This window comes from Aythya fuligula, chromosome Z (assembly GCF_009819795.1).
Source record: "Aythya fuligula isolate bAytFul2 chromosome Z, bAytFul2.pri, whole genome shotgun sequence".
In the NCBI taxonomy this organism is placed as follows: Eukaryota; Metazoa; Chordata; class Aves; order Anseriformes; family Anatidae; genus Aythya; species Aythya fuligula.
The window spans coordinates 45500083-45527385 of record NC_045593.1 but is presented as its reverse complement, the minus strand read 5'-3'; the positions used below and the strand labels follow the sequence as shown (position 1 = coordinate 45527385).

At 38.7% G+C, this 27303-nt stretch overlaps 1 protein-coding gene across 5 annotated transcripts in view; it reads left to right on the top strand.

The window, feature by feature from the left end:
• The window catches only part of PTCH1 (patched 1), a 70954-nt gene that overhangs the window by 19698 nt on the left and 23953 nt on the right, over nt 1-27303 (top strand). For 4 of the 5 annotated variants that reach the window (XM_032205857.1, XM_032205856.1, XM_032205859.1 and 1 more), the window contains exons 3-15: nt 7841-8030; nt 9272-9341; nt 9471-9562; nt 10929-11127; nt 11721-11842; nt 13414-13561; nt 14375-14506; nt 14814-14969; nt 15562-15660; nt 16833-16958; nt 23653-23771; nt 25160-25559; nt 26056-26365. In XM_032205857.1, coding sequence (XP_032061748.1) covers nt 7841-8030; nt 9272-9341; nt 9471-9562; nt 10929-11127; nt 11721-11842; nt 13414-13561; nt 14375-14506; nt 14814-14969; nt 15562-15660; nt 16833-16958; nt 23653-23771; nt 25160-25559; nt 26056-26365 — 2163 coding nt within the window. Of the gene's footprint in view, nt 1-7840; nt 8031-9271; nt 9342-9470; nt 9567-10928; nt 11128-11720; nt 11843-13413; nt 13562-14374; nt 14507-14813; nt 14970-15561; nt 15661-16832; nt 16959-23652; nt 23772-25159; nt 25560-26055; nt 26366-27303 lie in introns of those variants that run through there. The other variant, XM_032205861.1, reaches the window with a different exon arrangement.

Genomic DNA, 27303 nt, shown 5'->3' with positions numbered 1-27303 from the left:
AATTGGAAAGTTTGAATTACATCTACCAGTTTTGCCTGTTTTGTGTATTCTTGTATGTTTCAAAGCTTCTTGTATTTTTTTTTCCCAGCTTGTACGGTTCAACTTGTCAGTTTAGGGCTTTATTTATTTATTTCACTTTCCAGTTTCTCAAGACATGAGGCCAGAAATACGTCAAAAAACACATATTCTTTTTTTAGTGATCTGTATATTGTACCTAATCAGTAATAACATTTTTTTTTCTGCCCATGGGTGATACAGATGCATACATGTAAAAGCAGCTTTTATTTGATTTTCAGAAAGAAAAGGTTTTAGCTTCTAAAATTGCAGGGAAAGTTTCCCACTGCAATCTGAGGCAGCTGTTGTTGGGCTGTCTTCCTGAGCCTGCAGACAGCTTTGTGTCCTTGTCACTGCTCTAAACTTTGTCAAACTGTGACAGAATGAAAAGTCATCTTTGATGTGTGTTTTTATTTTTGCTATTCATAGTCATGTCAGCATTAATGAAATTTGTAACAGCAACACTGGAGTCCTCCCCAGCATGTGTGAGAAGTAACTTAACTCATATCGTATGATGGCTTGGGAAATAAAAAGCAGCCTTTTGAAGTGTTTTGGTGGCTTTCATAATTTTTTTTTTAATATATATTTGTAAGCCATAGCCTTTTTTTTTTTTTTTTTTTAAAGTAATAACAGAGAGCCTAGAATTATCTAACTCACATCCTGACAGAAATGTTTGAGATGGCCATATTGCTTCTAGATTTTACCTGAAGCCAGCAGTGCCAAAAGAGATGGAAGCTGGTTAAATCTTCATACTGAGGTGTGATGATGTCCTCTTGTTGGACATCAGCATGGGAGGGGAGGGAGAAGTGTAGATGGTTTGCGTGGACTTTGGGAAGGGAAATGGGAGAGTGCAGGCTGCCTCAACTTGGGCAGGCAAAACTGTTGCCATTCCCTGTGAGCTATACAAATGCACGTATATGTATTCAGTGGAGTAAATGCTCTGCAAGAAAGCCTAGATGCAGCAGGGGGTTTCTGACTGTCTGTAGTGTAGTGCTAGCATAGATCATGTTTAATTACAGGATAAAGATTATCATTTTTCATTGAGCTGTTGAACAGACCATTGAATGACCATGTAATCTCTTTAAGGCACTGACTGCTTACCACTATGCAAGCACGTCATTCCTCATGGTTGTGTTTTTTTTTCCTTTTTTTTTTTTTTTTTTTTTTTGATAGCTCAGTTTCAGGTACTTCCTTAACTTTTGCATTACTTGCACTCTCTCTTTTTATTTACATTATTAAAGAAATGAACAGAAAAAAAGAAATCAGTGCAGGTAACCAAAACATTTAATGATGTAATCCTGATGGATTGACAAGATCCATCCTTAGCATCTTTAGAATATTACATACATCAAATACATGATGTAATGTCTTACAGTTGGTAGTTAATAAATTAACCACCATTGACCCCGTAAATCAACAACAGTTCTGACTTAACAAGTAGACAGCCTTTTAAACATTTCAAGAAGTGAACTTGCCAAATGTCCCATTTCTTATATTGAATAAACTTCAGTTTCAATGAAAACTGAATTCCGGTACCTTTGTCCTTTGCCAGCCAGGCCTAGAGGAACTTAATTCTGAAGAAGGTGCTTCCTTGCAGGCTCTTCTGTCAGGAAAAATCAGGATGCTAACTAATACAGCCTGTGTGCAGAAAAACTGTATTCTGTAGCTGACAAAGAGCGTGATGAGCGAGCAGCACGCACAAGCTCAAACATCCAGGAGAACACAAAGACAGGCTCCCTTGAGAGCAACAGGAAGCTTTAAATCAAAAGGCCATTATTTTTCTGTGTCCAATAAGAGGCAGGGTAATCTTCATACCAGAGAACTCCAGTCTTATATCTCAATTTCTCTTTAGGAGGTTTCAGTCCTGTGCAATTTTCGTTGGGTAGTGCCTTCTGTGACGTGTGACAGGTATGAGTACTTCTAATCCTGGTACACGACTCAGACAGGGGGCTGAGGCTGTGGTGGGCTGGCTCTTCTGCCCACCATTGTAATGGACTGTAACCCCTTTTCCATCAGCAGTTTTGAGTAACACCCCTATACACACGTAATAGGGACAGCATATAAGAGCAGTGCAAAGAGAGGAAGAGGAGCAGAGGGAAGACAGTGCTGCTGGAGGTGCTGTGGGGTACCCATCAAGCAGCCCCTCCAGGAGGCTGTCGTGGAGACAGGGTGAGCACCGAAGGTGCAAGGCACCTGCAGCTCTCTTCTTGTCCTCCTGTTTCTTCTTCTGCTGCTGCTCTTGTCTTTCTCTGTCCTTTGGGTTGGTTGGTTGAGTCTCAGGTGACCACACTGGGATATAATTGTTGGTCTTTGCTTTTATATGATTACCGAGTCGTGAAGGGTTATTATTTTTTGGTTCAGTCTTGTCGTGGCGGTAAAAAATAGCACAAATGGCAGATGTTGCCTGCATTGGGTAATGTTTAGGCAGTAATGTCGACATTGTAAGGGAAAAATCCCTTAAAGGGAAACCCCTAAGTATCTGATCTATTAAAAATAGGGCCTGTGTCTTTTGGGACCTTTTCAGATCTTCTCATTCATGCAATGAAACCATTGTGCTCGTGCCTATTAGAGGTATGGCTCAGTGCCTTGAGTTGTCGCTGTCAGAAGTTTGGACAGGAATGCTGTCATGGCACATGTTTACAATCCTGGAAAAATGTGCTCACATGTAAACACCTTAAGGCCCATAGTCTTCACGCAGGAGGTTCTCCAGAAAATTTTACACCACTCAGGCATGTTAAACTTGTCAAGGAAAAACTTAAGCCCTCAAATCAGTAGACATTTCTGGAAGTCTTGGTTACCCAAAGTCCACCGCTCTGCAATGGTAGGCAAATGCTTTTATCCCAAGTGTTTGGCTCTCAGAAATGTTCTTTTTTAGAGAGAGCTTGCTCTCTGCTGAGGTAGTTGTAGCACAATCGTGCAAGCAAGGTAGCTATTGAATGGTTAATACAGGTAGCATTGGTGTCTGGAAAAAAAAAAAAAGAACAAAACCTCAGGCTATATGTTGCAATTCCAGTAACTTGGAATGGAACATTGTAAGATAGTCTGGAATAGAAACATTTCATGCCTTTTGAACAAATGGGCAGTAAATTAGCAAGCAGTGGTTTCTGGCTATCGCTCATCGCCTGATTTGAGATCAGTCTCTTAGTGGAGCAGAGGTCAGATTTGCTCCTGAAACTGCTCAGTATGGAAGGGACTGCAATTCCCAGCAGCAGATCCCGTAGCTCTTTTATAGGCATGTTAATGTAATACCACGTACATTTTGAATGCTAACCATGGGGAAGATGTAGGTAATACCGTGACATGCACAGTAGAAATGAATACATCAGCTGAAGTACTCAGTCACTTCAAAATGGTTAGTCAGTGGAAATCTATCAGCAATTGTGCTGATGAAAACAAACACGGTTTCGCTCTTGTGTTGCCTGAAGGTGCATCGGTATTGTGCAAATGTATACGATGGGGAAGGAGTTTTAGTTTCCTGCATGCTTGTCACTTCAGATGCACCAGGGCATTTCAGTTTGATGACGGAGACCCTGGGACTGTGCCCCAAGTGCTCGGTAAGGCGATACAGGGCCTTCCACCGGTGGCTCGAGGGTTGCGGCCTGCCTCGAGTTAAGGGTGACTAAAACTGGTCTCCACCTGACAGCTGCTCATTGCTGCTGGGGGAGGGAGAGACGGTGGTCCCCATGCAGCTCTTAGTGGCCCACTGACAACTTCTGCTCTCCTCAGGCCCTTCAGAAGGGCCAAGGATGTAGTGCCTCCGTGTAAGCCCGTGGGGAGGTTGAGGAGGAGCAGTGGCGTGCTCAGCGGTACAGGACGCAGACTGGCTGAAACCAGCTCTGCCATGCATGAAGAGCCAGGAGGGATGTAGTGTTGGTGGGGGCAAAGGGGAAACATTTCCTCTTCTCCAAAAAAGCCACTCGGGCTTCTCGCAAGAACCAATATTTTGCAAAGAAAATGCTGGCAGCAAAGAAGTCCTATCTTGAACACTTTCAAACACATATTTGAGCATTAGAAACCCAATACGTTAACAGAGGTATGGTGCCAGCACACTGATGTTATTATTTTTTATTAATACTTTTTTTTTTTTAATTTTCTTGTTAGCTAAATTTTACAGAAGGCAAGGTATCTCATTTCCAGCAGACAGACACCCAGAATCTGTTGACAGCACTTGAAGGATAGTGTACAAACTGCTGCCTTGTATTACCATTAGCCATGCGACCACGTACCGATCTGCTATTTAAACCAGTCTTATGGCTTGCAGGCATTTGTGCCACCGACTCAGCTGTCAAGGCACAAAATTATAAGAAATCATGTAAGAAAGGACTCCAAATCCATCAAGTGGCGTTTCATCTATCAAAAAAGGAGAAAAATATATGGATTTTGTCACCAGAATGTTAAAGGGAAACAGTTCAGTCTGTCTTCAATATGGAATAAAATGAGAAGCATTTTTATTCAATGTCATATACACATTTGAACTCTGTAGCGTTTTGAGTGTTGCTGTCACCAAATATAAGAAAATAGGGTCCATAAAGGAAAACCACAAAAGACCACCGTATTAATCATTGGTTGTTTTTTCCATTACATCATTTGTCCCATAGCGTGGAAATTGTATGATGAATGTAATATGCTTTTTTTTTTTTTTTCTTATGAGTATAAGGAATGAGTTTCTGTGGAGTGTGCAAATGGTGAGCATAGTTTTGCATAATTTCACTACACAATGAGGCTAGAGGCTTTAGGTGCATTTCAGTGATGTTTTTAGCAGTTTCTTGCTTAGATTTTGGCACCAACTGTGGATTTTAAAAAAGCAAGTAGAGTGAACAACAACATAATGTTCATTCTTGTTCTGCTGATTGTGGAGGCTTAAGACCTCTGGGTATGGAAGCCTCCGGAGATCTTTGCAAATTTTCTGTTAAAATAAATGAAATCACAACTGGTAGAAGCATACTGTGTTTTGTTTGTTTGTTGTCTTCTTGTGCTTTATTTCTTCTGATACATTGCAAGGCCACTGATGTGATCCACTTGCTTTTGGTCTAGTCCCTGTGTTTTCATGTAGTCAGTCTTTGGCAGTCAGAATTTTCCTCTGCTGTTTAATTTCATAATTTCTTCGTATATGAGTGTTATGTTGTATAAAGTAACCATGTTTGCCTGTGGATTTATCTTTACTCTATTTGACAGACCAAATGTATGTAATGGACCCGTTAAAAAAAACAATTAAATGATGTAATGCCTTAAGAAGAATGCTCAGCAGATCTATTGTTAAGTTCTGGAATATGTGCCCCTGTTCCTGGATGGTTTTGCTATTCCTGTTTTGAATGAAAAAGGGGGGAAAAACAGCTTCTGTTCTGATGACTGACTTCTGTGATGCAGTTTTGATTAGCTAAATCTGCCTTATTCAGTGAAGTTAATGTGGTTTGACAGGAGCTTGATTAGGAAGCAATCATTTCTGTTGATAGTAAACAGTTGGTCACTTTCAGCAGAGATAGGAATGCCGTCCTTTGTCTTGAATGACGCGTGATTTGTTGGTTTAAGTCCTAGCTAAATTCAAAAGTTAAGTCTGAGCGGAATGGGAGAGAATATAGTACCAGAAGTAGATGTTTATGGTAGACTCCACAGTCCTCATAAAACTGGGGCTTTATTGTCTTGGCTGGCATAGAGACACAAAAGAAGGAGAAAGACATTTTGTCTTCTGAAGTGCTTGCAGCGTAAAGGGCCGCAAAAGAAAGCTCTGGTTCCAGGACACATAGGTTAGGATAACTGTGGTCCTCTACCCCCTCCCCTGTATTTCTTTAAGACAGAGCAGGTTTTATTAGCATACCATAGAGTACTGCCCAGAAGGACAGCAGTGGACATGAACTGGTGGACATGAATTAGGCTGATGAGTGAAAGTACTGAAATGCAATAAATAAGCCATTCACACACACAAAAAAAATATAATGAATATGATACAGGGGTGTGCAAACTAACTTCCAGTGTGGAGTGATTGTTTAGTTATGGAGGGTGCTACTTGACTGGAATTTGCATTTAGCTATAGTTTCTGTGCATATACACAGTCAAACATTTGAGGCAAAGTCTTAAGTGTTTCAGTCTTTTATTCTTGATATAAATTAGCACATTTATTTATTTACCAGACGTATGCAGTAGTAAAAGGGATGCTAAGAAGTTATAAAGGGAATCTAGGTGGGGGAGTTGTACTTTGCTTTTCATTTTTCTCTTACTGCGAGCTGGCCATTGTTAGTGGGTGTGAAGGAGATAATGCCACATGTGACAGGCTGAGAAAATGGAGCTTGTTGGTGAAATACTTATTTTTTCAAAGAATTCTTGATCTAGAGATTAAGTGATGCCTCATGCCAAAACGACAATACAGTTTAACTGTTGAGGGTCTGATTCTGACAGCTTTATCCTTGCAGGGGCCCAGCTTCTTGCCTGGTGGTCCTCTTAGCCCTGAGGGCATTTTATGGGTGGGTTGAGGGCCCAGCTGATATGTCACTGGCTTGTTCAGACTTGAGAATGTCATCTCCCACCCTGCCAACAGGTTGCAGATTCGTCTTCCATTATATGGCCTAGGAAGAGATAGATGTGCATGTCTAATTTCTGTTCACACTATTGCAGAGCTAAATTTTGGCAGTAATTCAGATCACCAGTGCCAAGGTGACTGGGACTGAAAAAAATGTAACAAATTAGAGCAGGTCTGTAGCTTGGACTTCGCAGAGCAATAAAGGTAATAAATTGTAAGAGATGGAAACAACATGTTGGTGGTATTCTCATCCTCCTCATCTGGATGTGGTCTTGATTCAGCTAGTTGGCTGAATTAATTGACCCTTCCTCCCACATGCACTTGTTAGAGAGACTACAGGGGAGGTTATATGAAGTATATGAACTGGAGCTGAATACTATTCTGTAAGTGGGAAGATAATTTTCCATTCTTACGTAACATTTTTGGCAAGGCAAATTGAATATGGCTCCCTCTAGAGCCTGTCTACTTTGTGGTTTCCCTCTGCCTTTTCCTTTGTTCTTTCTTTTTTTTTTTTTTTTTTTTTTTTTTTTTTTTAATCATGCTTTGGTATGGAGCACACTGTTCAGCTCATCTGGATTTAGAAACAGATGTTGTGTACTAATTACCTCCTGCATCACAGCATGCTATGCAGGTACCAAACTACTAGGGCAAATAGACAATAGACAGTCCTTTCTGCTACATTCAAAAGTGCATCTCTTTATGTGAACTTTTTTTTTATTATTATTTTATTTTTTGTTTAAGACTGAGAGAAGTATGCGGGTTCACTTACTTTTTCCCTCTTCCATTTTTTTTTTAGTTGAAGAGAAACGTTCTCCTTCTGCCGTTGCCAAATTATTTAGGAGAAGAGTGTAAATTAAAGCCATTTATCTTGAAATGTGCTATTGGAGCAGACTGTTTACACAAGTGTAAGAAATTGTAACATAGAAGTATTTGGTCTGGTCTGCAAGGAAAAGGTTTTTCTTTTTTCTTCCTTTAAAAAAAAAAACAACTTTTTACATAAGGAATATTGGTTATAACATAGAAAAACTGTTTGAAGCTCCAGTGTACGCGTTGATATTTTAGTGCAGTTGGGGCAATGGTGCCTTTATGAGGAGTATATTTTTTGTTGCAGTGTTGCTAAAATAAATTTGTTACTAGTTATACTGTGATCAGTTTGAGGTAGAATAGTCCATGTGTGTGGCAGAGCTTTTTTTTGACTGGAGAGTGCTCATTGTGTGCATCCTGAATAAGCAATTATCGGCTAGTACAAATCTGTTGATTTTTTCCCATCAGTTGGTGGACGAGTGAGCCGGGAGCTAAATTACACACGGCAGAAGATTGGAGAAGAGGCCATGTTTAACCCCCAGCTCATGATTCAGACTCCACAGGAAGATGGTGCTAATGTACTAACAACAGAAGCACTCCGACAGCACCTTGACTCTGCACTTCAGGCCAGCAGAGTACATGTCTATATGTACAACAGGTAAGGGGAAAATTAAGTTTTCCTGTAACTACGAAAAAGTGGGCGCATGCTTCCCTACCCATGCTTTTAACTGGTTAGCACTTCAGAGCCTGTCCCGTAGGACTTTCTGATTTGAACGTCACTGGTTTTTGATACTTGACATTGTGGCATGATAGCAATGATGAACTGGCTTTTGACAAATAAAATGGGATAAATGAGTTGGAAGAGATTTAGAAAACGTACCTCTACGAGCAGCTGTATAGTATCCAGCACCTGTCTTCAGTAAGGTGTGATGTCTGTGTTCAAAACATAGGACCTTACCTGTGGGATTCCTAATGTTGAAAAGCCTTCCATATTAGCGATGAATCACTTTGTTGACACTGTCATGAGGCATATAACGTCTGTGAACACTAGTACAGTTTACTGTCCTTCTAGTAGCTTGGATATAAAGGGAAATGCAGTTGTGTGAGAAGTGGCAGTGGGTGAAACAACAGCTGTGTGGTAATGTAGAGTCATAGTAGAGTTGGCCTTCAGAGTGTCTGTGCATATACTGAAGGCTGGGAGTTGCATGTTATCCAACAAGAAAAATCTTAAAGATACATCTTAGGAGGGTGCCAGTTCTGGGCTAGTGAGCTATCTTCTTGAAAAGCGGTTCCTTCAGAGTTACTGCTTACATGATGAAGTGTCTGTGGGTGCTGTCTGAGGCATGAACCCCAGTGTCTTTCAGGACATATCTTCAGCACATCGATGAGTTAATGCTAAGGCTCTAATTATCTCTTGCCTGGCTCCTGTTTTGTTTTTAGAAGTTCTAATGCATCTGAAAAAGGAAGGCAGAAATCCAAGTGGTTTCTTTTCTCCTGCGTGTTTGTCAGTTAGGAGTATGCTAGTCCTCTGAGCCTGAAGACAACTTCTCTCTCAGTTGTCATAGGGTAATACCTGAAATCCCAAGTGGTCTCATTTATATAAAGCCAGATTTCTGTCCCAGTAAGCAATGTGGGCCATCCTGCTCATTCAAAAGCAGCTCCATGGACAGAGAGAGTCTACAATAACTGAAACATATCTATTCTGTAACTGCAAGAAGAAAGGCCTTTGCTTTTTATGTGAGGTGTGATAGATCTATCATGAATAAAATTTGCCCTCCTCAGGGATTTGCTGCTTGAGGCCAATGTGGGAATGTAAGTTGCAATTTTAAAAGTATGTTACATTTTAAAAATAACTTCAGTAACTGTTGAAGAAAAATGTGTTCTTTATCTTTATTACAGACAATGGAAATTGGAACATTTATGTTACAAATCAGGAGAACTCATCACAGAAGCAGGTTACATGGACCAGGTATGCATAGCAGGGATTTAGTTATAAGCTTTTTGTATTCTCATGATTCGGTTTGCTTAGATTGTGGATTGTATTCTATTACATTGTATTCTGGACTAACTGTGTTTTTACCCCTTCTGGTTTTGACAGATCATAGAATATCTTTATCCTTGCTTAATTATCACTCCTTTGGACTGCTTCTGGGAGGGAGCAAAGCTACAGTCAGGAACTGCCTATCTATTGTAAGCACGCTTTTGTATAACTTTCTAGTCTGACTGATTTTAATTGTGTAACTATGTATGATTTTGAGTTTTAACAAAAAATAAAAACTACAATGTCTCTACAGAAAATATGCATGGATTATTTTTTTAATTTCTGCTTCTAGGAGTTGATTTGTAGGCATTGATTTAATTCCAGTGTTGTTTTTTTCTTATTCTGCTAGTGTGTAAAAGAAAACCTAAGTTCTGAATCCGTGCTTAAAGAATTTTATCCTTCTTTTGGAAATAACCTTTTTTTTTTTTCCCCAATAAATTACAAAAAACATTTCTTAATAAGGAATTTATTCCTAAGAAAATATCTTGGGTTAAATCTCAGGTGTTCCTAAGGACCAAAAAAAGAAATCCTTTGCTTATGAGATCATTAAAGAAACTATATATAGTATCTTTTGTGGGTGGTTTCTCACAATTTAGAAGTGTGATATTATAAGCCCTGAATCCTTCAAAGAGTTAATTGTTAATCTGTGCAGGCATTTCTGTTAATTATGCAAGAGTTAGCATTTGAGTTATTGTTTCTGTCCTGGTTTGCATATCTCTGTAAAAGCAATTTGCAATGGCCATCTCGTAACCTTTAGTGTACAGTTTTAGATGGGGAAATAAGGGGGTTTGTGTTTTCTGGTTGGGAGATTCGGAATAATGACTTAAGCCTGGTTAAGCAGATACAGTGTGGTTTGAACCACAGAATAAGGCAGCCAAAAGCCTTTCTAGTCTGTCAACATCACAAATTCAGAAGTGGGGGGTGGGAGACGTGACAGTGATAGTGGTGACAGCCATAGTAGCAGGAAAGCTTGATGGTTGATAGTCAAGCTGCCAAGGCATTTGAAGGAGCACAGCATTGTTATAGATAAACAAACATCAGCTTTATTGATTGATTACATCTGCAAGATGATTATTATAGTAACAAGAAGTAATCTGATACTATGAGAAATGCTTTCTTTCCTCTGCCCCCTCTGTTCTTTCCCACTCCCCTCCCCCTAATTCTTTAAAGCAGCAGTTGGCTGCTGTTTTGTTATTTAGGTGCTTGATAATTTGTTTTGCTTTTCTTGCAAATGGAAGGATTTTTAACCTGTGAATATTCCCTTTGATGTAATAACTTTGTAAGAACTGAGTATTTTTGTTAGAATTACAACAGGGTTACAAGAAAAGTACGTAAAGCAAAAGTGCAATTAAAACACACCTTACACTAAATGAAACAACCTTACCAGTAAGGGTTATAGCTTGTAACACAAAACGACTCGATTATTTGTGCAAATACGATTTTTTAAAGTATGCTTGTTTCAGTACTTCTTTTTCTTCCATTTTTAAAATCATTTCTCCCTGATTTCTCTTGCAGAGGAAAGCCTCCTTTGCAGTGGATCAACTTTGACCCCTTAGAATTCTTGGAAGAGTTAAAGAAAATAAACTACCAAGTGGAGAGCTGGGAAGAAATGCTGAATAAAGCAGAGGTTGGTCATGGTTATATGGATCGACCTTGCCTGAATCCTGCTGATCCTGATTGCCCAATCACAGCTCCCAATAAAAATTCCACCAAAGTAAGTTTTACTATCTTTTTGTCTACCTGTTAATGGGAGGAGGGACGCAGGGAAGAGAGAAGGTGGTACCAAGTAGTGTGTAGTTCATATTCTTGACCAACGTCATTTTTCAGTTCCTGTTATTTGCTCCTAGCCCAGACTCTCTAACTTTCCATCATTCGATGATGCAATACTTAATCCTACGTATTTAGAGTGAGAGTACAGTTGTCAGCTGCTGGCCCAGCATGGCAAAGTGGTGATGAGGCACTTAGCAGGCTTAATGCATCAGTCAGAGATAGCAACTGCTGGAATACAGCTCAGCTACTCTGTACACTCACACCATGCAGCAGCAAAGCCCTCCTTCAGGGAGGGCCAACTTTGTTGACATTTGTGAAGAATTTGAAGTAATGGGTCACAGTTTCATGTATCTGTCTCTCAGGCAGGCTTTGGAGAAGATGCTGTTTGGTCACTTGATCTATTGAACACATTTCTATTTGTGGATCTCCTAGGCTATCTTTAATATCACTCACTGTAATGCACAGGGTGTTGAGTTAGGGTGTGCGTTTGTCTGAAGTTATGCAACTGGTTAATTGCTTCTTTATCACTTTTTCTAGCCTCTTGATGTAGCCCTTGTTTTGAGTGGTGGATGCTATGGACTGTCAAGAAAATACATGCATTGGCAGGAAGAGTTGATTATTGGTGGTACAGTCAAGAACAGTTCTGGTAAACTTGTCAGGTAAACAAACAAATGGTTAAAGAAAATTTTAAGGTTTTTCCCCATTAGGGTTTGGTTTTTGGGACACGGGGGGGAGGATCATGCAAAATCAGCTGCCTTTCATGTGTATTATGAACTGTTGTTTAGGAGGATACGCCTCAAGAGAGCAGAATTTAAACGAGTGATTGGACAATTCTTTAAGGAGGTGTCATTGCTTCCTGCTTCTAACCTCAGAATGATAATGTACATTGCTCAGAAAAAAGGTTTTTTTCCTGGGAGCTTTGTTGTTTAGCATGTATGCATAAAGCACTGAACAGCGTTTAAAGCACTGAACAACTTTGATCATGTTTTGAAATATGATCAAAGGAGAAAGGGGAAAAATAATACGGGTAATGTGCTCACACGTTTAACGTTTCTCAGCATTCAAAAATCTCCACTAAGCTTTTTGCTTAGACTCAATATGCAGAAAAGTCTATTCTTTGTGCTACTACATCCTGAATACATTTTTGACTGATAAAACAAAACCCTTTGTTTCAGACCTCTTGAAGAAGTCATGGAACACTGAATTTCTGTGGGGGAAAAGCATATGAGAGAGCTGTTCTAAAAAATATAGGATACACTAAGCTAAACAAAGCACAATTCTCCCATATTTAATAGAGAGAACTTTTGATATGGATTTTGAATTCTTTTTTTACATTGACACGAAACATGAAGCTGTATTTCTTGCAATAAGTCTTTCAACAAGTAGTCACAGAATGGATTGGGTTGGAAGGTACCTTAAAGATCATCCAATTCCAACCCCCCTGCCATGGGCAGGGACACCTCCCACTAGATCAGGTTGCCCAAAGGTTGGCCCATCCAACCTGGTCTTAACACCCACAGGGATGGGGCATCCACAGCTTCTCTTGGCAACTTGTTCTTGTCAGTCACTACCCTTACAGTGAAGAATTTTCTTCTAACCTCTATAGGATCATAAGAATATACTTAGCCAAAGAAATTTATGTAGCCAAAGAATATATTCTTAGTGAAAAATAAAATAGTTCCTTAACGTTCTAAAATTGTTGGATAAAGTTGCATGCTGTAGAAAGTCCGGATGCATAATTGCCATTCTATACTCCTCAAAGCTTGTCAGCCATCGTGACTTTAGTCTGGTATTTCTTCCAAGGGTTGAAAAAAAATGCCAAGGTCTTCAAATGACAAATTGCCAACAGCATTTACACGATCTTGTAGAAATAACTGTTCCTTTGGCCTCTTCACAGTAATCTGTCTGTTAATTATGATCCTTACAACTGATTTACAGGGTTACATTCTTTGCTTACAAAACCTATCCTACCAAAAATAATGGCAAAACTATCATTAACTTCAGGGAAAACAGATTTAGCCTCAATACTGCATAGACCAGTACAGCTGCACCAGATACATAGTAGAATAATTATACTCTGTTCAATTTTAATATGAACATGTGCCCTATAAAATCATGAACTCCTGCAAGCTCCTATTAGGCTCTCGTTTTGGTTTTCATGCCATGAAAATAATTTCCTGAAAATGCTTATTTTATGCCTCTTCTCCTCTCATTTCTCTCCATGTTACAGTGCACAGGCTTTGCAAACCATGTTTCAGTTAATGACTCCGAAGCAAATGTATGAACACTTCAAGGGGTATGAATATGTTTCACATATCAACTGGAATGAGGATAAGGCAGCAGCAATTCTGGAAGCCTGGCAGAGGATGTATGTTGAGGTAAAACTGAACATAACCTAGAATGCTGTACTATAAAACCTTACTGAGATCAACATCTCCTTCTCACAGCTTTTTACAGTATTGCTTCAGGGAAGATGCTTAACTAAAACTGAGTTTTTGCCTCTCAGCTTTAAAGGTGATTTATTCTCTTTTTAATTGAGAAGCTGCTTGGTTATTCAGATATGAAAAGCCACAAAGGCTTTGCAATTTGCTCTCTCGCACATTTCTGCTTTGCTGAGAGCAAGAAGGAACTGAAGAGCTGCTTGGAATTCAAAAGCAATTGGTTGGCGTGATTATTCTAAAGGTGTCTGGAAAACATTAGCTAGCCGTTGACTGCTCTCCCAGCAGCAGCCCGGGTGGGGAGGCCATGTGACAGTGCCTGGCCTTTGTGTCCCAAACTCTGACCTCTGCTGTGCTGCCTCTGACCTCTGTGAAATGTCCAGGCAGAGGGGGAGAGAGGAGTACCCTGAAGAGCACTCTGGCCTTAGATTAAAGGCAGAACTCATACAGCAGCAAGTCAGTGCCAGAATTACAGAAAGAGGAAACCTTTACACTTCAGCATTTAAATTAAATGCTTGAAATGAGCTGCGAATGCAGTAGCCTTTCCTGAAGGATGCAAATTCTTGTTTGATAAGGAGTAGCTTCCAGGAAATAATGATAAAATATGCTTGTTTCATTTAGCATCAGTGAAATCTCCTGTGTAGGGTGCATGCTTTAACAGGGACATAAAGGCAAAAGCAGGTTCAGATGCGTGCTGTAGAAAATGGTAACTTTTCAAATGAGTTACACCAATTTTTGTTTCTCTTTTCATAGGTTGTTCATCAAAGTGTTGCACAAAACTCTACTCAGAAGGTGCTTTCCTTTACTACAACCACCCTGGATGACATCCTGAAGTCATTTTCTGATGTCAGCGTCATCAGAGTAGCTAGTGGCTACTTACTAATGGTAATAAAACAAGTTATATTTATTTATTTGTCTCTGGTAGTAGAGCATGGCTTAAATATCCACTTCATTGTTACCAGTCAGTAGTCCAGAACATTTTTTGAATACTTAAAAAACCCCACCCTTACAATTTGTAAACATTTGCTTCAGTGTTGTCATCTGTTCCTCTGTGTAACATGTCTAATATGCCTATTTAAAAGTGCCTGTAACAAAGTGTATTTGGGGAAGAAGGCGGGTAGCTGTTGGAGAAGGATCCACTCTGATATTTTGCCTTTTTTTTTTTCCCATACCCTCCCACCCTTCCTTTCAGCTTGCCTACGCCTGTTTAACAATGTTGCGGTGGGATTGTGCCAAGTCTCAGGGTGCTGTGGGGCTGGCAGGAGTCTTGCTGGTTGCTCTCTCAGTGGCTGCAGGATTGGGCCTGTGCTCATTGATTGGAATTTCCTTTAATGCTGCCACAACTCAGGTATTTAGGAGCCACGAGTCTGACGTTATGTTACTAGTACTTCGTTACTGAATGAACACAACTGAATCTTTGAGGAAAAAAAGCTGCCCAAGTATTTTGATTTTAGATGTTTGTGTCTTTCTCCTATCTCACAGCTTGTGCTGTGAGAGATTAAGTAATGATGATGTCAAATGATATTAAAGAAAAAGGCAGATATCCTTTAGTTTGTATAATTACTAGATTCTGAGTTCTTTGTTTTTCTGTGTCTCAATACAAGTGATGGTATCTGGTTGAGTATAAGAAGCTGCAATAATATATCACGATGTTATATTTTGAAAATAACTTCAAATATTATCTCATATTCTTTGTTTACCCAAAACTCAAATTACTTTTAGTGAGATTTTGGGCCCATAAATGGTATACTGGAAGTTCTTGAATGTATTTCAGAATAAAAGTTTATAGCTATATTGCATCCTTTTGATTTTTATTTTACCCTTGGATATGTGTTCAGAGTGTAATGTTAAAGTTACTTTAATTAGCCATGTAACGACTAGCTGCATGGTAGACCATGAAACAACCTTCTTGTTTTTCTTTGTTTTGTTTCTCCCCCAAGGTTTTGCCTTTTCTTGCTCTTGGAGTTGGTGTAGATGATGTTTTCCTTCTGGCACATGCATTCAGTGAAACAGGGCAGAATAAGAGAATTCCATTCGAGGTACTGACAAAATGGGGAGTTGGGGTAAAAATAAAAGGCTTCATATAGAAAAAGATAATGTATACATAATTAGTAACAATTACCAAAAAAAAAAACAAAAAAAAAAAAACAAAAAAACACTTTTTTTTTTTTTTCCCTAGAGATCTTCTCCTGATTTATATAATACAAATTATGCACAAAATTTTTGTGTAAGTCAATGTAAATTTGGGAACATACTCAAATGTGAGTCAACCATTAAAATTATGAGTGTTTTTAATAGAAGAGCACAAACATTTTAGGGTGAAAACTAAGAGAAGGAAAAAATATATATTTGTATTATGTTACTTTTATTTATTTGTTATGACTTTTAACTTGAGATTTTACTTTTTTTCTGCTTTTCTTTGCTTTTACTTATTATTGACAATGACATTACAAAGCGTAACATATTCATTTTATAAAATCTAAGATGTCATTGCTTCTGTGATCTTTTCCTTATAGTGACCTTTTTTATCCTCAGTCCAAAGTTTCATATCCAAAGTACAAATCATTTAAAAATAATGTATACTTGCTCATCCTGTTCGGTACAAACAATGTTTTCCATGTGCTCTTTGCAGCTGGTTCAGCGTACCATTACTATAACCTCAGTCTACTTCAAAATAGCCTACTGGTCTGGGAAAGTGTCCTGTGCTTATTTTGACTTGTCCTTTTTTTTTTTTTTTTTTCCGTATGTGTGTGGTTCCTGGGTTTGGGGTTGCTGTTTTTTTTTTTGTTGTTGTTGTTATATCTATCTTCAAGATCTGTAGATACGTTATGTAGCTGTGTTATCAATACATGCTTATTTTGTCTGAAAAATATTAAGAACACTATGTGACTCCACCAGTAGACAATGCAGCCTAGTTAAATTACAAATCTATTTGATGTAATGTCAGTATCAATTTAGTTGTGTCTACTGAAGGTAGAATCAGGTTTGATAGTGTCTTCTACCCTTAAGAAAACATCAGCACTTAATGTGTCATATTCTTTTCTCCTGGACAGTATACTTTGTATATTTTTTATTGAAATGCACACTTTTATTCAGAATTTCCTTGTAATAGTTTTTCACTGTTACTGTGTTATATCTGTAGGATGACCCCTTCATTTGCAGGACACCACCTTATTCACATGACTTCTAAGATACACCATTTGTTTTGCAGGACAGAACAGGTGAATGTTTGAAGCGAACAGGAGCAAGTGTAGCCCTTACATCTATCAGCAATGTTACTGCTTTCTTTATGGCTGCCTTAATCCCTATTCCTGCTTTACGAGCATTTTCACTCCAAGTAAGTTTATGTGCTGTTTTGTTAGCTCTTGTAGATTAGTCCCATTATGGGACTAATGATGATGATACCTTTTAGTGATAGTAGTGAATTCCATGTTCAGTGCTTCTGCAGTTCACTGAACCAACATGTGATCGCTGGCTACCATAGATCTGGGTAATAACAACAGCTGTCTGCCCTTGATTGTGCTGCTCCCATTTCTCATGCCTGGCGTCTCTTGCATCATACTGGCAGGTGAAAGAAAACCCTGTCCCACCACAACTGGGTTGAGTGCAAAAAGCAAGATGTGTGCATCTAAGCAGAAGAAAGACACCAGAAAGATTTGCATTCTTTTGGCAGTTAAGAGCATTGGACTGTCCTTTAGTGTATACTGTAACATTTCTAAGTAGAAAATTTAATCCTTTCATTCAGGTTTGTCAAATTTGCTGCTTTTCAGAACTACAACCAAAGTTCAATGACAGCAGCAAGAATGCATTTGCCATATTCATTTTTACTAAAGCTAATTTGTACTGCCTTGTTCCCAATGTAATTTTAACAAAGCCTTGTAGAAAACTTCAAAAATTTTATATTCCAACTGCTTTGAGAGAAAATGTGAATTTTATGTGCTGAATCATGTATCGCTCTCTCTCCCTTTTCCTCTGTCTTCTTGTATTTGCTTGTGATAATACAACCTCAGGAAGATGAAATATTAAGGGTGCTGAAGAAAGCTTCCTTTAAAAGCAAGGGCTCTTTGAAGAAGGCTTTGGGAGGTTCCCATCAGACACTGCTTTGACACACAAACAATTTATAGCACTGTCTGACCTTGGTGCAGAGCAGGCAAACCATACTTTTTCAGTAGCCGTTTTTCTTCTGATGTAGCCTTGTTCTCCAGTCATTTTTCATTCTCCTTGAGCCCTTGGCTACACAGAGGAAGCATGGACTGCAATTTTTCTCAATACATGTTGCAATTTTTGCTGTTTTCCAAAATTTAGGTATGCCTACATTAAGCTGTAAAATAGTAAACTGTTTATGATTGCAGCTGCATGACCAATAAGCTTTAATAACTCATTTACCACTTTTATCTCAATAGGCATTTTGGTAGTGAATAATAGAGGAAGTAAAGGACTCGTTGGTTTGCTGCACAATTGAGAAGCAGTTATCTGTGGCAACTAAAACTAGACCTTTGGTCCTGAGTGGTTAGCAGTATTTAGTTCTGCTGACTAACCAAAATCTAAATGTCTATTCTTGCAGGCAACATTACAGTGCATTATTTTATGTTATGGCAAAGACCAGTCTTAAGATGTGAAATATTTTTGAAGCGTAATACTTCTTATTTTGGAAGAAGTGATTTATGTCTTTTAAATCTGTGGCCCAAAATCAAGCATCCAACACATGTACCTTAAGCAGTTAACAGAATACTGGAGATCTTCTCTAAGAGTCTGAGGAGGAGTCTTGTTTTCCTGTTGTCTAGCTTTGTAGTAACAGAGTTTTGCAGTAGTTACTTTAGCCTAAACACATCTTGTAAGAAACCTGTACTGAGGGTTTATTGGAAATAGAGCAATATATGTAGGTAAGCTAATATGACATCCCCAAACAGTGATTGACCATTTTGACCTAAACATACTGCTAAGCTGTCAAGTGACAGCCGCCAAAATTATTTTTTTTCTTCTCTGATGAAATTTTGCTCAGCCTGTCTCTGTTCTCATTCTTCACATCAGAACATGACAGGTTGCCCTGGGAAAATAAATGGAGACAACAGCTGTAAATGTAATCTGAATATAAGTCAGATATACCTTTCCAAGAGTCATCTTGCCTGCTGCCACCATGTAGGCTGAATCAGTGGAAGTTCAGAAAATCCACCAAACAAAATGAGAAACAAAAAGTTCTCGATGAGATTTCAACATATTCCTGTATGAACATGTTGACGTTATTCAGAATAAAAACATCACGATCAAAGTTCTTCTTAAGGCAGTGATTAATATGGAATTTATGTGTAGGAGCACTTGGGTGTTCAGAAACTGATGTTTGAGTTGCTCAATCTTTCCTCACTTGCATCTGTAGTCTGTCTTTGGTCACAAACAGCAATGACACACATCTATATTAAAGATGCAGAAATGTGCAAAAAAAAGGGTAGCTGGAGACCTGTACTGAGGGTTTATTGGAAATAGAGCAATATATGTAGGTAAGCTAGTATGACATCCCCAAAGCATCTGTTACTTGTTTTGTCCATCTTCACCAGGTAAAATCAGTTGTAGGTTATGCATTAATTACTACATTCAGAATCAGATAACCATGGCAAGTTTTGGTGAGTGGTCTGTATTTATATATAGATTTCTTTATTTACAGTCTTTTTCCTCCCTCTCCCTCTTACTCAGCCTTGTTTAAACAAGTACTCTTTGCTGTCTTTGATAGCTCCCTAGCAAGACTTAGAAAGCAATGAAATACTGCAGTTTACTTTCCACAGATGCTGCCTTCTTCTCATCTAGATAGTGAATTTTTAACAGATGGGCTTAAAAAAGGATTGCTCTTGACCTTATTTTGCTCTTCATACACTTTCCTTAAGACATTGCAAGATAATTGTCAAAGTTTCCATAACTTTTGAGGCCCAGTATCTGTAAAATAACCCAGCTGCTGAAGGAGACTAAATGGTTTCCTGCATGTGCAAGTCCAACTTTTATTTAGAAACTCGCATTTTACATATCAATGCTTTGTTCTTTCTCAGCTTCTGTCCTGTTCTGCCAGCTAAAGCAGTTCATTGATACCTCTGAGTTGTTCGTTTACTTCACGGAACTTAAGCACTGCAAGTTTGCTGCTGTTTTTGGAATCCACTAGGGTTAGCTCTTGCTGAGTTAGAAAAAAAATGGAAATCAGTCATTTTGAAAGTGAGATTTTAAAAAATGAATTGTTATGTGGATAGAGACCATTTTAGCTTTTTACATGTTTGCATTTTTTTTCATTTATTGATCTCATTAGCCGGTTATTTAAGCAGTTTTAGGCTCTGAGAAGCTGCATGTATCCCAAATATTCAGTCTCAAGAATAACCTGTAGAAGAGTGCTCAGGACTGTGAAGGAGTAGGTTCTGAATTTTCTGATGCATGTCATCTCTTAAAGTTGGGAGTTAGGTGGGAGAGAGGTTACCAAATAAATCGACTGAAAGTGTTTGAAGTTTGCTGTGGGAATGTCTTAAACATAGTACTTTTTTTTTTTTTTTTAAGTGTAAACAAAGGAGGCATGGTAGAATGTAACTACCACTGGTCTGAATTCTTTCCTCAGACAGAATATCCAGACACCTTTGTGGAATAAATTCCACCCAGAAAAAGAGAAGGCATGGTTTCATGAAAAATTCACATAACTTGCTTGCTTGCACCACAAACTTCCTCCCCAACAACAGAGGAGTGGTGTAGATTTAGTAATGAGCAGAAGTGAAACATTGCCCGTTAAGTCGTAGCAGTAACTTTTTTCCTCACAGTAAGAATGACAAGTTTATTTATTTTATTTTATTTTTTTTGTAAATGTAAAAGTGCATTACCAGGTGCTGGTGGTGGGTTTGTGGACAGAAAGAATGTAAGTTTTTAAGCTCATTCAATTATCTTACTCTGCTGAAGCTGTTTGTCCCCCTCCTTTTACCCACATCTTTTAGCTTACCCTGCTCCTGACATGAGAATTTAACAAGCAAAATTAAAGCCTAAGGGGAAGAGAAGGGGGGGCGCAAGAGGGGGAAGTGAGTCTGTGTGCTGTCAGGAGGGAGTTGCAGATAGGCAGCAGTGGGGTGGAAGTTTCCCTGACAGACCTCCTCGTCTGTTCATCACCTCTGGCTATACAGCACACCCATTCTCCTTGGGTGGGCTGCCAGGAATGGCAAATAGCAGCACATACCTTCAGCAGGGCCCCAGCCTACCAGCTTGGCTCCCTTCTCCCTTGCTGCCTCCAGCACAGACTGCCATTCTTCTGTCTCAGTTAACAGTTGCAGCAGCAAGCATATTTTTAGGCTCTGCATTATGAAAAGATGCAAAATCAGAGCAGGTTTGTCAGAAAACGACCGATGTTTTTCATGATAAGTGGATTTTTTTTTTTAATTCCTTCTGATCTCATTTCATTGAATGCCCTCATTTACCACCCTTGGGTAGGCCCTGTTTTTCCCCCTCTAGTACTAATCTTACCTTTGTTGGTTTCTCAAGAAGAAAGTTTAATGCCCTTTCCCCTTGCAATTGATCATTTTTCTATTAAGTGGCAAGAGCAGATGCCCTGTTTCAAAAAATCCTAAGCATGCTTTCAGCGTGGGTATTGCTAACAGATTGCCCATACGCCGGAGGCTCTGCTACCACAGATTTTTGTTGGTGCTTTTGCAGTGAGTGTAATCACTACAGATAGGTGATGTTGCCGTGATCACATTTTTCATATCTTCCCATTCCCAGCCATCAGGGAAGGTGAGGTAATAGCTAGTGCTTCACCTTCATAGACTGGGTCACCCACAACAGTCCCTAAGTCCATCTCTACTTGTCTTGTCTTGGCCTGCTCTGTGTCATGCTATTCCAGGTGCCCCTGGAGCTGGGGATGTGCAGCAGGAACTGGGAGGCATGACACTCCACCTTACCAGGGTGACTTTTGCTGAGCCAACAAATAAGAATTAGTAGAAGAGCAATATCTCAACTATTGTCTTCAACTGTGAAAACTGAGCACTGGTGCAACCTTGAAATGCTGGTGAGGTGGGTGAGGGAGAGAAAGCCTGCAAAATATATATATATATATATATATATATAGGAAGTTTGTAGAAGTGTACAGAGAAGGGTTGGAGGACTTAATGTTAGTTTTTCGGCCATGCAGGGAGAAGTAAGAACTAGAGTCGGGCCTCAGCTGTGGTTTTTGAACATCTCAGTAAAATTCAGCTGATAGAAGATCTTTGTTAGACACAACTAATTATTCATGTAGTATGGGTGACTGAACTTTCTGTGGTTTAGCAGAAATAAAAGGAGTGTTTGTGTGAACCAGGTCCAGCAAACACCTTGCTTGCAACAACAGCTATTTGTTTTTTCTGACAGATTCAGTTTATTCTGGAGCAGATCAAAAGGAAATTGCTTTATCTCAGTCTTGGCTATGACCTTACATACCTTTCTGTGTGGATATTTATAAAACATGAAATAGTTATTGGATCTTTTCTCTCTAAGACGGTTAAGTGCTAATTAGGTTTTAAGTGCTAGATAAACTCTGTTTTAGTAGTTATTTCTACAATCATCAGAACCAAAATTTTACTTTAAGCTGTCTGGAGACAACAAAAAAGAAACACCAGTAAACACCACTTTGGTGTACAATATGATTGAAGTAATAAGAAAATATTTACATAAGTGATTCTGTCATTCTCAGAAAACTGAAAATAGTACCTAGTCTTTTAATCATACTTCACAGCTTCATAACTCTCGAAGTCATTAAATAGGTTAATAAATTGATATTCAAAGGTAAAGGAAAAACCAAAATTGCATTAATTTAGAGACACGTAAGTCATGGATTTTTAAAACATGAACATATATTCAGCTGCCAATTTTGAGGCCCGATTTTTCAACATCAAAACCAGACATTTATTTATTTTTGAAGAAAGAGGGCATGTTTATGTCAGGTCCACCACTTCATTCTTGTAGCCCAATGTTAGTTCTTTTTTTTTGTTGTTTTTTTTGACTGCTAGTTTGTATGGTTTCCCCAACATGAAATTGGGCTGCTTCTGAGATGCCTATTGCTTATTTTAATGGATAAAATATAAGGATTTCATTTTTTTAACCTGATGATGACTCAATACATGTTGTTTTTTAAGTGTGTCTCCTACCCTACTACTGTCTTCCAGTCCCATCTGTGCCCAGGCTTCCTCTTTTTGAGGGCTAGTTCTCTTAGCAATTCTGCATTACAAATAAATGCTGTTAATAATAATAATAGAAGCTGCACCATGTGTGTTTATGGAGATTCTCTGTGAATCTCTGTGTGGGAAGGGTTTGAAGTATGGTTTGAAGGTGGGTGTGTCCAATTTAAGATGTATTCTTGTTCCAATTTTAGACTCCATTTGGTAGCCTTGGTCATTAATCAAGTTCGGTTAAGCATGTTAATACATAGATTTACTATGTGTTTTTAAATTAATTTTGGTTCTTCTTTGAAAACAATAGCAGATAATCCCAAAATGTTACTCTTTCTAGCTAGACTTTTAAGTAAGTACATCAAGTGCATAATATTAAACTAAATAGAGCGGTTTCATTAAAATTTTATTAAACCTTTATTTCATTACTGATTTAATAATGTGCTTTAACGTTATTCTAATGTCTAAATTACTTCAGATCCCTAAACTTCAATCCTTGTTCCAGCTTTGCTTTTGCTTCCTTTTTTTTACCGTGAGACTCTGAATAGGGCACAATCTCATACGAAGGAGCGGTGATTTATTAACTTTGTTTTTCTGCTTTAAAAATCACGGTGCAACCACATCTCCAGGCACAGACATATTAAAATATAAGAAGTTTAATGGTAAAAGGAATTAAATAACAACAATAGTACTACCCCAATGGCACTAGAAAGTGAAAATATACCTCCCAGTTCCCTCAGGGAGAAGCTTGAAAGCCTCTGACAGATTGATATGATAAATGGGTGGATAGATGAGAAATGAAAGGATGTTTTACGCTTTGTAAAGGAGATGCCCTACACGGAACTTAGTAACGACACTGCTTCTCTTATGATTGATCTCTAGGCAGCAGTTGTGGTGGTGTTCAACTTTGCTATGGTTCTGCTAATATTTCCTGCTATCCTGAGCATGGACCTTTATCGTCGAGAAGACAGGAGGCTGGATATATTCTGCTGTTTCACAAGGTGAGAATGTTTGATAGATTGATAGATGAGGTGTGTTCTTGTTGTGGTCACCAGTCAATGCCACTGTTGCCAGTCAACTCCCTGGTCAATAGTGGGAGTTCATTGCAGCAGGGTCTGTGCGTTATTGTCATGGTTTGATTTCTAGTGACTCAACTGTGTTTGCTACTATGTTTTTTTTACCTGAGGGGAGAAGTTAAAGTAAGTCTATCCATCTCTCTCTCTCTCTTCTCACCTTGCGTCATTTTTGCTTTTCACAGTCACCTAGGAGCAGACATGATTTGGCTTTTTCATTTTGATATCAAAGAGAGAAAGCAGTTTCCTAAATTTGTTTCTGCAGGAGTGGTTAGAACAGGGAACTGATCACAAGAGAGTAGTCCTGCTTTTTATTTCTGATTCAGTGATGCTTTCACTGGATGCCCGAATGTCCTTGGATTTTGGAGGCCTAATTCCTAGAAGTAGCAGACAATCAGGCTTTCCCTTTTTTCCCCTATCCACAGTTGCACCAAATGTTGCAGAATTTGGCCATTTAGATAAGAGGCAATTCAGCCAACGCTTTGTATAGGCAAGAAACATTCTGAATTCCTCATTTTTTGGTGGATTTTTTTCACTTGATTAAAAATATCTGATAGTGTTTTCTGTTGTTAATTTGTCATTTTTTATTAAAGGAAGAGGTTTGTCTCTGTGTTTTTTGTTTGTTTTTTTGTTTGTTTTAATAAACAAGGTGTATGTTAGGTTCTTGCATATAGACTAAAATAAAGGGAATGCTTCAAAGAAATACTTCTGTAATTTTGGCTCTTCGTGTAGCCCATCCTTCCTGGAAATTAATCCTTGCATATGTTTACTTCATTTTTAAAACATTGAGTGAGTGTATGGCAAGTGGTTTCAAGCTGCCTCCCAAAAGTCTGAGATCTTATCCAGAAGGCCCAAATATTATTTAACAGTTACTTTAATAGTTCTAAACAGAAGAACTCAGTATGTCATGTGTTTACATTTTGATCTAAATAGCTTAATTCTCAGCATGGGCACATGGATGCAAACTCACACACGCATTGTGCATTCAGACTGTGTATGACTACCTAGCTATTGACCTGATTAGCATGTGTAATTAATGGAGTTATATGAGTTGATGTCAATGTCTTCAGACAAATACTGCTTCCTTTTTTGCTGAGCACAAAAAACGTGCACATATTCTCTGAGGCCTGCAATTAGAACCATGTCTAAGAAGCATCTGCATGTAGAGGTGCAGATGAAAATTTATGTGAAAGCACAACGCTTAATTAACTTAAACCATCTAATAGTAATAAAAGCATTTTCAGGCAGAAGCAGATTATCCAATCTAGTCTGATTAAAATAAGGATGTGAACAGATGTTTTTCTTTTCTCTTACAGTCCTTGTGTCACTAGAGTGATTCAGATTGAGCCTCAAGCATATGCAGAAAATGACAATACTTGCTACAGTCCTCCACCCCCATACAGCAGTCACAGTTTTGCACATGAAACCCAGATTACAATGCAGTCTACAGTGCAGTTGCGCACAGAATATGATCCCCATACGCAGGTGTACTACACCACAGCAGAACCGCGCTCAGAAATATCTGTACAGCCTGTGACAGTGACTCAGGATAATCTTAGCTGCCAGAGCCCAGAAAGCACAAGCTCGACGAGGGATTTGCTTTCCCAATTTTCAGACTCCAGTATGCATTGCCTTGAGCCACCCTGTACAAAGTGGACACTCTCAACTTTTGCAGAAAAACATTATGCTCCGTTCCTCCTGAAACCAAAAGCTAAGGTAACCAGAGAACAATTTACCTGTTTCTCAAAAATGGACTTCTGTCTTGTCTAGTAAGAAAATTATCCTGACAGTAATAATAAGTATAAGGAATACATAGAATTATTTTGGAATAATAATTCATAATAATTTAAAGCTGTATTTATACCTTAAAATTTTTATCTTGCTAGCCATGTAGTGACATAGTTTTTAAGTATAAGTTAAGAGAGAGGGTGTTGGTGACTCAGGGTGTTGGTTGTTTCAGTAACATAAGCTTGTGAACTGTGAAACTAAAGCCACTTTTTAACTTTGTTACTGTGTAAGTTTTTCATCAGTGATATAGAGCCCCTTCAATAAAACACAGTTTAGCCTTGTTGTATGTGTATATGAAAAGAAACGAAACTTTAAAAGTATGGTGATGGGTGCTAAATTTGATCCTGGTTCCGCAGCGTGCTGTTATGAATTGCTAGTTTCTTTAAAAACCTAACACCAAATGCATTTCCATATTTTCTTGCAGATTGTGGTTATTTTTCTTTTCCTGGGTTTACTTGGGCTCAGCCTTTATGGAACCACCCGGGTGAGAGATGGACTAGATCTCACAGACATTGTACCACGGGAGACACGGGAATATGACTTTATTGCCGCACAGTTCAAGTACTTTTCATTCTACAACATGTACATTGTGACACAGAAAGCAGACTATCCAAATGTCCAGCACTTACTCTATGAGCTTCACAAAAGTTTCAGCAATGTGACATACGTTTTGTTGGAAGAGGATAGGCAGCTTCCCAAAATGTGGTTGCACTACTTTCGAGACTGGCTGCAAGGTAAGAGGAAAATTGCATGAACCTTTCTTCATTTTACAGTAGCAACCACTTGTTCAATGTAGTAATGCTCCTCTCTTCCAGTATGACCACACAGTTAAAGGCTGCTTGCATCAGGAGCATATCTAGGTTCTGATCTGATTTTGGATGCTGTCTGGCTGTTTCTCCAAAAGTTCAGTTCTTTGTGGCTAAGTTTACTTCCTGTAAAGAAAGTTTTGAAGCTGTAGATTATATTCTTGAGAGGCCATCTCGTGCCATTAATTTCTAAGCAGCTAGTGAGGAGTTCTGATTTCTGATTAATGACTAAATACAGCCCAGTATCTTGGGAAAATAAATGTTTGCTGAGTGTCTTGAGAACAGTAAATGAAAAGTCCCAGTTCAGCAATGTATTTTGGCACAGGATTAACTTTCAGCACGAGTGATCCTGTTGGCTTCAGCTGGGACTGCTGGCATGAAGAAAATTCAGTGTGGCTTAGGCGTTTTATTGGACTGGGAGTGCACCACACATTCTAGATTTCCAGTCAAGTGTCCTCACTCTTTCTGTGGTGCTGCTTTTTCTGAGCTGAATGGTAAAGGGTTGTGGGGAGACAAGAGGAGGCATGGTCTTTCAGGTACTATGATGATAATTAAATTGAAGTCAGCTTATTAAATATATTAAAGATATTATAATTACACGTGTTGAGACAAATAACTGTTTTGTATTTAAAATAAATGGTACAATTACATCTCAGCAAATTTAACAGTTATGTGCTGCAAGCAAACACGTTCTGCCTAGAAATATGCCTGTCCTACCTCTGCCTTTCTGCTGGAAGAATTTACAGGAAGCTTTTTGCCAAGAGAAAAATAAATTATGCTGATCTAGTGAAAATACAAATTTTAACCATAACTGTCCACAGATAACCAATGTAGCCAATGAAGCTTAGAAAACATTTGCATAGCTG